The 13,280-nt window shown below is 40.0% G+C and overlaps 2 protein-coding genes across 8 annotated transcripts in view; one reads left to right on the top strand and one right to left on the bottom strand.

Annotated features, from left to right (window-relative positions):
• Dock4 (dedicator of cytokinesis 4) overlaps positions 1–8,954 on the bottom strand; it is a 437,803-nt gene extending 428,849 nt beyond the window's left edge. For 3 of the 4 annotated variants that reach the window (XM_078040058.1, XM_078040060.1, XM_078040059.1), the window contains exon 1: positions 8,547–8,953. In XM_078040058.1, the coding sequence (XP_077896184.1) occupies positions 8,547–8,583 (37 nt within the window). In that variant the 5' untranslated portion in view covers positions 8,584–8,953. Of the gene's footprint in view, positions 1–8,546 lie in introns of all 4 variants that reach the window. The other variant, XM_078040061.1, reaches the window with a different exon arrangement.
• Positions 8,955–9,126: 172 nt separating this feature from the next.
• Znf277 (zinc finger protein 277) overlaps positions 9,127–13,280 on the top strand; it is a 192,088-nt gene continuing 187,934 nt past the window's right edge. For all 4 annotated transcript variants that reach the window (XM_078040065.1, XM_078040064.1, XM_078040063.1 and 1 more), the window contains exon 1: positions 9,127–9,284. In XM_078040065.1, the coding sequence (XP_077896191.1) occupies positions 9,194–9,284 (91 nt within the window). In that variant the 5' untranslated portion in view covers positions 9,127–9,193. The remainder of the gene's footprint in view (positions 9,285–13,280) is intronic.

Here is a 13,280-nt window from a genome sequence, read left to right as displayed (position 1 = left end):
GTTACATTTCAAACTCTGCTGCCAGAACACTTTGATTTACTCTTAGCAAATCCAAATATATAATACGCTATTATTAAATACAGTTACCAGAGTAGACCACCAGTTGATTTTCTTAATACAGTTCTACAACCCAGGGGGAAATACCTCCCAAATTTTGGCAATAGGCTTTGTACCAAACTTAATTTTTATTTACTTATTTATTATTTTATATTATTTCCTGTATGATGCTGGGGATTGAACTCAGGGTGGTATGCATGCTAAGCAAGCACTCAATCACAGGGCTACATCGCCAGTCCCAGACTTAATTTTTAATAGTATTTATGTTTGCCTCTTTCTGTGCATTTATTGGTTGTTTCAGTGTGTAGTTATGAAAGGGTATGTTAGGGAATGGAAGTTTAAAGTCACTTCAAGCTGGAATCCCTTACTTCAAATCACATGTTTTTCATGGTTAGAAAAGTATAATTTTTAAAAATTCTTGTATTTAACCCTGTGGAACCCTGTGGTTACCGCCCCCCACAAAATATATATATATATATATATAAACACACACACACACACACACACACACACACGTCTCACACATACAAACACATCTACTGCTTTAGATATTTAAGCATTTTTTCCACTTGTGGATTTGTGTAGGTACTTACATATTATTTGGGGGATTCATAAATCTTGTGTATTAAATTATTATTGTGCATTCTGTTTTTCAACATCCTTTTGTGGAAATCTCACAAATGCGCATGATCTGGCATGAAATATTTGTTTGGGAGAAAACTGTCACAGAAATAGAAATAACTAACACTGCCTCAGCCAGGCAATGCACTAGTGGGACACAAGAAAACAGCATAAAATTTAGTTTACTACCAACACTATACAGACAGCTAACATTTCTCAGTTTTGTAGAGTTCTCTGTATCCTTATTAATACAAGGCTTGGAGATGACTGCTGTTTGGAAATTTGTAGTCTGTCACCTTAAAACTTGGAATGGACAGACAGACTACATAATCAAAAAGTCAGAACAATTAGCTAGGTCTCAAGTAGGCCCATTGTTTTAGTCATCACACACAAACCAAACGATTAATCATGGTCTTCAGCCTAGAGCTTTTCTTCTTTGCTCCAGATCCAGATCCACTTCCTATCAGATGTTGCCTCCTCTAAGTTTTCAGGTGTCTCAAATTCAATGGGGTCAAACAAAACTCTTAATCTTACCCTATAACCTGTCCTGCCTAGACAAGACATCTCATTTACTGAATGAATAGCACATGCATTCACCTAGGTGCCCAAGCAGAGAACTACATGTTTTGAACCCCAAAATTCACATAGTGAAATCCTAATGATGGTAATTGGTGACGGTGCCTTTAGGATGCACTTACGTCATGAGCAGAGAGCCTTCCTGATGAGATTAGTGCAGTTATAAAATGAAATAGGAGAATGGCCAGGCACAGTGGCACATGCCTGTAATCCCAGCAGCTCAGGAGGCTGAGGCAGGAGGATAAAGAGTTCAAAGCCAGCCTCAGCAAAAGCCAGATGCTAAGCAACTCAGTGAGATCTTGTCTTTAAATAAAATACAAACTGGGACTGGGGATGTGGCTCAGTGGTCAAGTACCCCTGAGTTCAATCCCTGGTACTGCCGCCCCCCCACCAAAAAAAAAAGAGACAGGAAAGAGTTCGCTTCCCCTCCTGCCTAACCCCTTCCCTCCACATGGGAATACAAGAAGATGTCCATCAGCAAAGCAGGAAGTAAGTCAGCCTGCATCTTGATCTTGGACTTTCTGGGCTTCTGGCACTGTGAAAAAATAAATTTCTGTTGTTTAAATTACCCAGTCTAAGGGCTGGGAATGTTTTTCAGCAGTAGAGCACTTGCCTACCATGTGCAAAGCCCCCGGTTCAATCCCCAGTACTGAAAAGAAAAAGAAAAAAATATTACTGGAAATTATGCAATCTATGATACTTTTTGTGATAGTCTCCTGAGCCAATGAGAACATCATCCTAAACTTTTCTCCAATTCCTCATAACCAAGAACCAAGCCCTATTGTTTTCATTTCTTAAATCCCTCTCTCAAATCCATCCGTATTTCATCATATCAAGGACTGCTAACCTGGCTCAGGAATTTAACATTTCTTACCTCTGATTGTAGTAACTCGTTACTCATTTTTATGCCATCCCTCTTCTTCATAAGAAATAATATGTATGTTTACGGTTTAATAATACTCAGATTTCCAGTATTTCCAAATATTTTAAATGAGAACTTACTGATAATGTTATAATGCAAGAATTATTCTCATTTGTTCATTGACCAAATGCTATATATATGATACATATTTTCTATGGTTTCAATCCTAGTCTGTCTGTATTTTGATTTTTTTTGTCACTTAACACTAGGAACCTGGAACATATTACAGAAATAGTTTTATTTATAAAATATCCTATTGTATAATACTCTGACAACCTGGTCATAACCTAAATCCATTAAACTACTGTATGGTCCTTTATGTTGTTTTACAGAAAACATGGCAAGGGACAACTTTGTGTTTTCCTCTTATTTTTTTTTCCATGTAAACACTGAGGACAGGGATTAGCAGTTAAAACTTCCATAATGGCTATTGTACAGGCAATGCAACATAGTAGCTTAGGGAGTGGGGTCTGCAAAGACTTGATGGATTCCAATTATTTTCTATATGACCTTAGATAGTTGCTTAACCCTTCCATGATTCAGTTTCCTGTGAAATATGAGTGGTAATTTAATCTACCTCATGGTGTGTCATGATGACTAAATGACAGCACAAGACAAGCTCTTAGAACTGTGCCTGGCATGCAGTAAGTGCTCCATAAATGCTATTTTGTACATTACATATAAACATATTTTATATATTTTTGTTATTTATAATATAAAAATTACAGTTTGCAAAAAGGATCACATTTATTTCCAATACAATCAGCATTGTACTGCATATTAGTTTTATTGCAACCAAGACACCAAAAGGTATTGAAACTTTTTTTGTGTGATTTTTATTTAATTAGTATATTCAGTGATATCTTAGAACACATTTTTTTTTAATGCCAGAGAGGATAACAGTTGTTTCTTAAGTTTAAATTGCTTAAATGGAAATAGGCTTGGAGAACTGTACTGCTTTATTCTTTTGTCCTACCATCCTCTGGCCAAATATACTTACCAGTTCAGTTTAAAAAAAAAAAAGTTATACTAGCCACCTTGTTGGTCTAAAAATAATCAGCAAAATAAAAAAGGCACAAAGAATGATGGGTAGTGGTCCTATAATTGGCTATATGACTCCAAAGATACTTTGCATGAATTCTTCTGTTACAGTGATCCAAGAGAATTGTCAAATGCAATAGTAAAAAACAGACCAAAATGGTCACTATGCAGTTAATTCCAATGGTGGGCAAAAAGAACTTAGTAGCAAAACACACATGAACTTAGAGAGACAACTTATACAATATATGTAATGGCTTTGAATATTCAATCCACCTTTAATGAGAAATATTATATAAAAAAAGACCTTCATTGAAGAAAAAAATATAAGTAAATTCTAAGTCAAAATAAATACAAATAAGTGACTGTTAAAAACAGAAGGAGAAAAAAAAAACTACCCATCAACACTGTGCCAACAACATGAAAGGAACTTAACAAAAATCTAAGGAGTCTGACTTCAAACCTTCCAGTTTCACACATGTAGCATTTAGAGCAGAGTTTTCAAACAACGGGTCAGGACCCTTCAATGTCACTGAGTCAGTTAATGATCAACATCTTTTTTGAGTGAAAAATAATAGATCACACAGGGTATGAACAAATATGGTTTTGGTTGTATTGTGGGGTGGTATTAGATAGTGTTTATGTATAAGCTGGGCCAGGAAATTAAATGTATTCCTTTTAGAGATGATAGTCAAACAAGATTAAAAACTGCTGATCTAGAATGAACTCTCTGAAATTATTTCCTCATCTCATACAAGGAAGTTGTCCTTCTGTTTCAGAGGGTAAACTCGAAAAAAAAAATTTTCACACTTTTTCAACCATGAAACACATTAATATTATATTTATCAGCATTTTGTTTGAATTTCCTTAGTGTTAATGTTTCTCTGACACATGTACTCATAGCATAAAGGTCAAAAATAATTCTAAAAGTGTTATATCCTCTTAGTAATGAGAACAGCTAACGACAGAAAAACCTAAACTTGTTGAAATTTTATAATCTCTTTTGTGGCACCTACCATAACAGATTCTGAAGGGAAAAAAAAAAAAGACCAGAGAGGAAGGGCATCAACTTTATGTTACCATGGCGACCTTGTGAAAGAATCATCACTTAGGAGAATGACCGAAAGAGGGAAACATTTTTATAGGCTATTCCCACAGGAGGGTGGAATCATCAGCTGCCACCAGATCTGCACAGCCCTTCAATGGTACTTTACTTGGAGGTATAAATCATTCCTCTTCTCTTCCCACTGGAAGTTCAGAATCCTGTGTCAGGCTCTAAATGTCACAAACAATCCCAAGCAGCACACCACTATTTAGATCCTGTATAATCTAACTACAACACGGTACCACAAACAGGAATCCTTAGCTGAAAAACTGAAAAGTAAGACTGAAGGTGTAAGCCCATCAGACTCTCTCTAAGGAGCTACCATTAAAGCAACCTTCTGAAGGAAGATTCTGAAGATCCTGAATAGAAAAGAGGAGGTACCTATCTCCTTTTCCTAAAACAGAAGGGATTTTAAAAAGGAATGTGATTCCTACTCAGATAAGTTTAAACACACACACACACACACACACTCACACTCACACACACATGCTTGCAGAGAAAGACAGGACAAGAATATTTGTAAGGACTCAATGACATTAGGACTCTTAATACTTTATTTTTAAAAAGACTCTCATGACTGTCAGATTAGCTTGCTCTTAATTTTGTTTCCTGTAAGGCTCATGGATTTATTGCTGATTTTGTTTTCCAACCTACATTCTCTTGCCAAGCTTAACCAGGCTCACATATGTAAAACATCTGGCTAGGTGTGAGAGGGTGTGGGCTGCAGCTCAGGAAGACTCACTGGCTCACCTACAAACACTACGCAAAAAAAAATGCCTATTAGACAAATGAGCACAAACATATCTGCAATGGTTTTAACCTTCTCTGTGAAGAATCCTCACCACATTAAGGGAGGTAGGAGCTTGACAGATGAGGACATGCAAGAGGCAGATAGTGATCGTGAGGAAATTTTTGAGTGGGAGATCAAAAATGCTTTAGTCACTGCCCATGGAACTACTACTGGAGAGAGAGAATTGAACAGATTGAGAAAGTGAACAACAGTCACCTTGGTTCTGATAGCTTGCCAGGTAGCATTCACTTACCTCTGATCTTAGTTTAAAACCATGTGGCACATGTCACAACAAAAGTTTCTCACTCATAACAATCTCTACACAATGGACATGTTTTTCTAACCAAAGAACACATTTGGTTGGAAGTAATCCACAGAATTAGAACTGGGAAGGACCTTAGGTAGAACAGACCTAAGGGCTAGGACTCAGAAAGATTAAGCAACTTATCTAAGGTCACATAGCTGACAACAGAATCTAGACAGGAACAGAAACTAATTAGAGTTACCCAATAAAACATGCCTACCATTGTGCTTACTAATTTGCTTTTTTTTTTTCCCCCAGAACTGGAGATGAACATAAGACCTCACAAATGCTAGGGAAAGTGCTCTATCAGTAAACTATATCTCCAATCCTTGCTAATAAGTTTTTAAAAAGAGAACATTCCCTGTCTTTCAGTACTATAGTTTTATCACTATGTCTTGCCCTAGAATCATAACACTCAGGAATATGACTGACCATACACTATTTGAAGTGTATGGTCATTTACGTGGAGGAAATAGTAGACATGTATCAAATTTGAAAAAGAATTTCTGATAAATCTTACTATGATTATAAAATTAATTTTATTTATATTTTTAATATATTACTTGAAATTTAATCAAAAATTATAGACATAAGTATCCCATACATAGAAGATGGTACATAAATATCAGTGAAAAAACAGTTTGCATAGATTTACTTCAGATATTCTAAGTTACTAAGATTGACTTATTTCAAAGAATGAAGAAACTGAATTACTACTATACCTGGTATCAGCCAAACATCTGAGCCCATAAAAAATCTTTACTATTTATAAGAACTAAATGAGAGAAATGCACACACCAACCAAGGTTTAAAAAAAAAATAACTTGCAGTATAAGCAGCTACAAATAGTACTCTCCATGGTGAGAAATAAAGTCCACACATCATAAGTATCCTAGCAAAATTTTCACCACACACACACACACCTAACAGATGGATTCTAAAAAACAGCTCAGCATTCCACAAGCCAAATGCTCAAAATGTAATATTAAAAGATAATTAACATTCCTGTACATATGATACTGCATAAAGGAGAACGATAGCAATAATTTTGGGTAGAAGAACCCTCTTTTCTCTTGCCCCTTATCTCAATCCTCACTCAACCTCCTTTTCCCAAATATGTATGCTCAGGCCCTTCTACCTCCCCTACTCTGCAACCAAATCACAACCAAAACCCAGTAGTCTGTGGCAGCCCAAAACAGTTGACTGATAATATCCGGTATGCAATTCCAAGAAATCCCAGAGTGGTTTTTAAGCCTCTGCCCACAGCATGTAAAGAAAGGCAAGAGATGAACTAATCGATACCAGCAGCCCAGCTGTGACCTGGCACATAAAGAAATCAAGAAAATAAATCCCGCTCATAATCTGTATAATTTAACACTTGGAAGAAAGCAACATCTGGGATCAGCTCCAAGCAGGATAGTATTGCCTGGATGGGTCTGTACTTCCTGCACTGTGTTAAGGTCCATTATGAGGTGATATCCTCTGGTTCATCACCAGTTCACCCAAGGCAATGTCTTCTCCCTAGCAAGGGTTAACACCGCCCCCCCCCCCAATGAGGAGAGTAAGGAGAAGGAAAACAACCACCAACATCTACTTCTCCCCAGTAGAGAGCTTGGCAAAGGTTCCCTTTACACTTTGAAGAGAGGGAAAGCTGGAAGCCTTTCTCAAAGGTGGGTCCAGGACAAACTATTGTCTTGCTAACTGGTCACAGTCCAGAAAGAAACCCAATGTAAAAAAATATGGGGATGCTTAAACAGTCCTTTCAGTGAACTCCAAAGACCTATCCCCAGGTGAAGCTGGGCGGGGGGGGGGGGGGGGGGGGGGGGGAGGGGTGATGCAGGAATCCCCGGTAACTATGACTTCCTGCAAAGGCTTTGTAGATTTTTTTTAATTTCAGGAAACTGAATTTCAAACAAAATCAGATATCACACATATCTAAATCACTGTCCCAAATAAAAATAAGTACGTCAATGGACAGGACGGGGCATTATAGGAAATAAAAGATTGTTAGTAAAATCCATAATGTTCTCTCTGTGTGTTAGACCTTCTGGGAGATTATAATTGCATTTGGTTGCTTCAGGCTTGCCAGGGAGTCTGGCTTAATAGTCTCAACCCTAAAAGGAGTAACTGTCAAGGGGCGACCCAGCTGATATCAAACAACAAAAACGGGAACTGTAATCTGCCTGAAAAGGGAGGAGGGAAAGGAAGGGAGACTCCTGTATTCATCAGTCAACATTAATGTCCTTTGTTGTTCACCTTTGCACAGAAAAGCGAGCACTACCCTGTTCCTTTTTCTCTCAACACCAGTGTCAGCAGAGTCCTTTCCTAAAACCTGTCTCCCTGCCTCGAAGATCCAGGCGTTCTGACCCTCCTCCCCATTATCACTCTACAGCCATCCTCCACGGCCACCCCCGCTGCGCTTGCCCTGAGTGGAGAAGGTGGTCAGAAGTGAAAACACTGCCGAAATATCGGTTCCCCTCCAAAAACCAAACAGCCGAGAGGCACAGATGTTGAAATTTGCCAATCCCCCGACCCCAAACACACACCCCAAACATCGGGGGGAACGAAGGAGGCTCGGACCGGGCTCGGTCTGTCAGAGCGGGTCTTTAGAGGACTATGCCACATTCCGCACTTCGGGAATGCTAACCCCATCCTGAGGGATTTCTGCGCTTCCCTACTGTTGAGGGACGTTCTCGCCGCGGGATTGTCGTCTCCCTCACCGCCCTGGGAAATCGTTGAGGCCCATTGCCGTCGCTCTGCCGCTTTGGGCAAGAAGGGTATGGAAGGAGAAGAACCCTGTTGGCCTCCTCTTCCAACTTGACACACAACGCGCCCCGTCGCCACTCCAAACTCTGCAGGCAGAGCCCCGAGCGGGCGGGCGGGCCGCGCGCTTCCCCAGCCGTCCCGGCGCTTGGGGTCCGGTTCAGGGCACGCCAAGCCAGCGGTGGGATGAGAAACCCCGGCGCGTACCCACTTCGTCCGGAGCTCCCTCCGCAAAGCCCCAAACCCACCGCACGATGCCAGGATTAGGCATTTCCAGCCCGGCGGAGCTGGAGGGGCGCGAGGGCAAGGACGAGAAATGCGCACCAGCTCCGGCCAAAGCCCAATAAAAGTTCGCCCGGCGGAGACTCACCCACGCCGTATTTCTCGTGCTCCGTAGGTATCCACATGGCTAAAGGGGGGCTCCGGGGTTTCCAGGCTTTGTAATCCCCGCGCCCCTCAACCAGCTCACAACAATGCACAGCTCGCGAGTAGCGGCTGCAAGCGCAGGAGCCCGGCAGCCCCGCGCGGGCTGCGGGCGCTGGGCAGGGTCTGTGCTAGCAGCTCTCAAGCCTGGCGTTGACACCGCGCCACCGAGGCTGCGCCGCCCGCCGCTCTCCCGGCAGCAGCTGCTCACAGTCTCCCGACGCGCTCCCGGGGACCCGGCGGCGCAGTCATTGTTCTGATTCACTGAACTAAGCGAACACGCCGGGGCACTCTCCGGCGCACCCCCGCCCGTCAGTGCCTCTACCAGCCCACTCTTCCCAGGGCCCCCGCAGCACGCCGGGACTTGTAGTTCTCTGTCTCTCCATCACGGATGGGGGCGTGGTAGTAGCGGTAAGGGGAGGGGATTAGAGTCCGCTCGCCACATCCTATTGGTCCAGGCCGTGACAGCGCGGCGTAGGCGTGGAGGAAACGGCGCGTGGAGGAGGCGTTCACCTCCAGTCACATTTCTATTGGTACCGACCCGCCCCTGTCCGGCTCCGCCCGGTGGCCCTCCCTTTTTTGCTAAGCTGAGAAATGGCTGCCCCCAAGACCCAGGGGGCTGTTGCCGGACTGGAGGAACAAGATCGTGAGAACTGCAGTGGAGTCGCAGGTGTAGACTGTGAAGGTGAGTATGGTGCCCTCAGGTGCAGGCGATTTGTTTTCCTCTCTTCATCCCCCGACTGCAGCTTACTGCCAATAGGACCCTGGGAGCCCTTCAGCTCTGAGACCACCTGGGCGCGAGGAGACCACTGGCAGAACCTATTGGGATGAGGGGCGGGGTCCAAGACGGCTATTTGGCAGATCGATCCCGGGAGGGCGTAGAAAACGGGATGAAATGACATTCCTCGCAATTTGGGAAGCGCTGTGGGCATTTGTCTTCCGGTTTGGAGCTCCCAGCTTTGCACTTGCCAGTGGGGGGGGGGGGTGTGGACCAGCTCCGATTCGCGCGTGTGATTATAATTCTGGGATTAGCAGCTCCTTTTCCTCGCGAGCACTGTTGGATTTGGCCTCCTCGGAGTTGTGTTTTATTTGGTTTGGGAAGGGTTTCCAGTTGCTGACTGGTCACTGCTCTCCACTACATATTAGTTGCCAACTGGATGCCAACTGGACCATATTAGTAGTCTGTTGACTGCTCTGTGCATTCTCCCATATTGAATGTGGAGCCTAGGAAATCTTCTTGGGACGTGGAAGATTTGCACCTGTGACTTCAGAGAACACTTAAAGAGGGTTATGAAAACCATCACAGCTACTTGGTCTCTACCCCACTCTATGTTGACCTCTGACCTACTAGTAGTGACCATAAATCAAACTCTGAAAGCTGCAGGTAGATGATGTATGGGACTCCTTTTAAGTCTTTCCCTGTCCCACCCCTTTTTTTGCCTTGGTGTATAACTTAATGTAACAGATTGTCTTTCTCTAATGGATATGATTTGGGACTTAAATTTGGTTCTCAGTCTTTGTTGAGGTTTTCCGCCTTCTTTGTGTTTTACCTTCACAGCAAAGTTAACATTTAGTATAAAGTTTTTATCTCAACAGCGCAGAGATTTAAGTGCAGATTCTTCCCAACTCCCATCGGTGGAATTCTAATTTCAGTACTTATCAATTGATAGTCTTGTGAGTTAAATATAAACTTACCCCACTCCTTTTTCATTGGTTGACCATATGTTCAGCTCTTATCTAATACTAACAGACTATTAGGATTTCCATATTCTTCAAAGTTCCAGAAGGCCGCTAGTTTAAGAAGTAAAGATGGAATCTTTAATCAAATTAAACTCTGAATTCAGCTCATGGATATGCCTTCCAAAATCATACAATTCTCAAAAATCATTGATTATCTTAAAATTATGAATGTTGCCAGGCCCAAGGGTATATGTCTGTAATCCCAGCAGCTAGAGAGTCTGAGACACAAGGATGGCAAGTTGAACACCAGCAACTTAGCTAAACCCTGTCTCAAAATAAAAAAATAAAAAGAACTGGAGATATGACTCAGTGGTTAAGTGCCCCTGGGTTCAATCTCTGGTACCAAAAAAAGAAATATATATATTTATAGATGTGTATAATTTTTATAAAAATATGTTTCATTTTAAACATTTCAATTCATTCAGAGGTGTGTGAAGAAAAGTTCTTCCACCATACAGCCTCATTACCAAAGTTATTAGCTGTAACAGTTTGATGCATAGATTTTTTTTGACATTTTCTTGTATGACATTTATATGGTTTCAATTTTTTTTAAATAGGAATAATTTTAGTAAATTCAAAGATCTGCAACTTGCTTCTTTCTCTTATTATCTATCATAAAACTCTTCCATATCAGTATATTTTTTGTTTCTGTTTTTTTTAAGAACTGCACTCAGATTCCATAATATGGATGTTTTATACTTTAACCATTCCCATGTTAACAAACATAGAGGTGGCTTTACTTTTTCAATATTGTTGCAGTGAATATCTTTATATACATAGACCCTTCTCTAGTGGCTATTTATTTTGTCAGGAATTGTTGAATCCAAGGTTACTTTTGAATTTTTAAAATTTTGATAGATGCCAGATTTCCCTCTTAAAAGTTATTCAGCATAATATTTTCGCCAGTAATATACAAATCCTCACTAACTGTGAGGAAATCATTAATCTATGGCTGATACTTAAATGATTATTGGATTGAATTAAGTAACTAAATAGAAAGCTTAATTTTAAGCTTCAACTCGTTCTCATCGGAAGTATTGAATAGCAATGAATTTGCAGTGTTGGTAACATAAAAGAATTCCTTACCCTGGTTCAGAACTACCCAGTCTTCTCATTGACTTGTAGCAGTCAATAGGAGAGCTTATTGGTTGGTTTCTATGTCATTCTTATAAGGTAAAGTTTTTATTAAGCTTTCCCCTTAATAATGTATGTGTCATTCTGTGACTTTATCAAAATTCTTTTCAAAGCCAGCAAGGTGTGATGCAAATTTTAAGTGAAATAATTATATTAGAAGTATATTTATTACTTTGGTTAGTCAGCCACTTAGGTTATCAAGTATATCTTTCTCTGTAAAATCGTATATTTTTTTAATTTCTTGAAAACTGCCACCTTTAAGAGGTTTCCCTCTAGCTCTAATTAAAATCTCAATCTTTATATTTGATATCCTGGGATAGAGGGACCTAAGAATTTTTTAATAGAAATCCTTGCAGTTCTACAAAATTCTTCTAGAATGAGTCGCAGAGTGATGTGTAGACAGATACAGCTGGTAACTTCACTGAGACCATTTTGTTGCCTGGCTTCCTACAGCTCCGTCTGTCTCCAGGAAGGGCCCTAAATTGATTGGATCTCAGACCAAGTCTTTTACAACAGTGATTTCCATACATTTGAACAGAATTCAGATTTCATATTGTTCCCCAAATTTCCAGATAATAAATTGATGCTGGGAACTTAGCTGGGGACTTGCCTAGCATGTACAAGGCCCTGGGTTCAATCCCTAGCACCACAAAACAAAATAATAATAATAATAAATAGGTAAAACATCTCTCACACTTGGGCGTACATTGCTGATATTTGTTCTTTTCCTGTTTCTAGTAAGAAGTCAATAAGAATATATCTATGGTTTAGTATTGACAATAGTTTTAGGAGTATTTTATGACTGGGATGATTTCTTCTGAAATTGTTAACTAGTACCTCTATTTGCAATATTCTGACAAAAATCTTTTCTCTCTCCAAATATATGCCCAATAAATGATGATTATGGTAATATTTGGATTTATATTGTTTGTCTTTTGGAGGCGTTAATATCTCATTTGTGATGTCTCTGGAAGAAGTGGGGGAGTGTAGCACTTAGAGTCAAATCTGAGCTAAAAACATCTTTGATTTCTGTCTTGCCCTCAGATTCTGAATTCTGTTAGTTACCAAGTCTTACTTTCCTGTACTTGAACTGTATTTTGAATCTGTCCCTTTGCTTCATTTCTACAAGCACTATTCTGTTTCTCACCCTTACCATCACAGCTAACTTAACCTATGTCCCCCTCACCTCTAGGATTATGCTTTTGAGAACCAAACTTTGTTTTGGTTTGCCCAATCCTGTTCTTGGCACATTGTCAATGTTTAATAAATGTTCAATCAGAACAGTATTCTAGTCTGGACAGTTGAAAAACCTTCCCCTTGATCTAAGTCTTAATTTTATCTCCCTTAATCTGTATTCTAAAACAAGTATATTCATGAGTCTTGAAATCTTCATTAACTCAGCAACATTTATAACTAACTCCATATTGTCTGTGTGACATTTCATCTACTTTTCTAGCCTCACCTTCAGTCACCTGCTTCCTTTCCCATATGTCTGTTATCTATTTACCATATCAAAATAGTTATTTGTTGACAACTTTTTCTATTGCACTGGACTGTGAACTTCTTGAAGACAAGAGTTGTCTTATTCTACTTTTATTTATCCAGTGTTTATCATAGGTTCATGTAATAAACATTCCATAACAGCTTAATGTTTATAATCTGTTTGAAATTTATTTAAAGTATTTAGAATGGCAACTATTTTAAGCAGAGGAATTAAAATAAAAACTAGTAGATATTTTATGCTTGTGAAACATGCATACCAATTAGAAGTACAAAGTATATCAGGAAAACGATTTTCTGTCATAAC

This window comes from Ictidomys tridecemlineatus, chromosome 2 (assembly GCF_052094955.1).
Source record: "Ictidomys tridecemlineatus isolate mIctTri1 chromosome 2, mIctTri1.hap1, whole genome shotgun sequence".
NCBI classification, from domain to species: Eukaryota; Metazoa; Chordata; class Mammalia; order Rodentia; family Sciuridae; genus Ictidomys; species Ictidomys tridecemlineatus.
The sequence above is the reverse complement of the archived record's forward strand: the minus strand, read 5'-3'. Positions and strand labels throughout refer to the sequence as shown.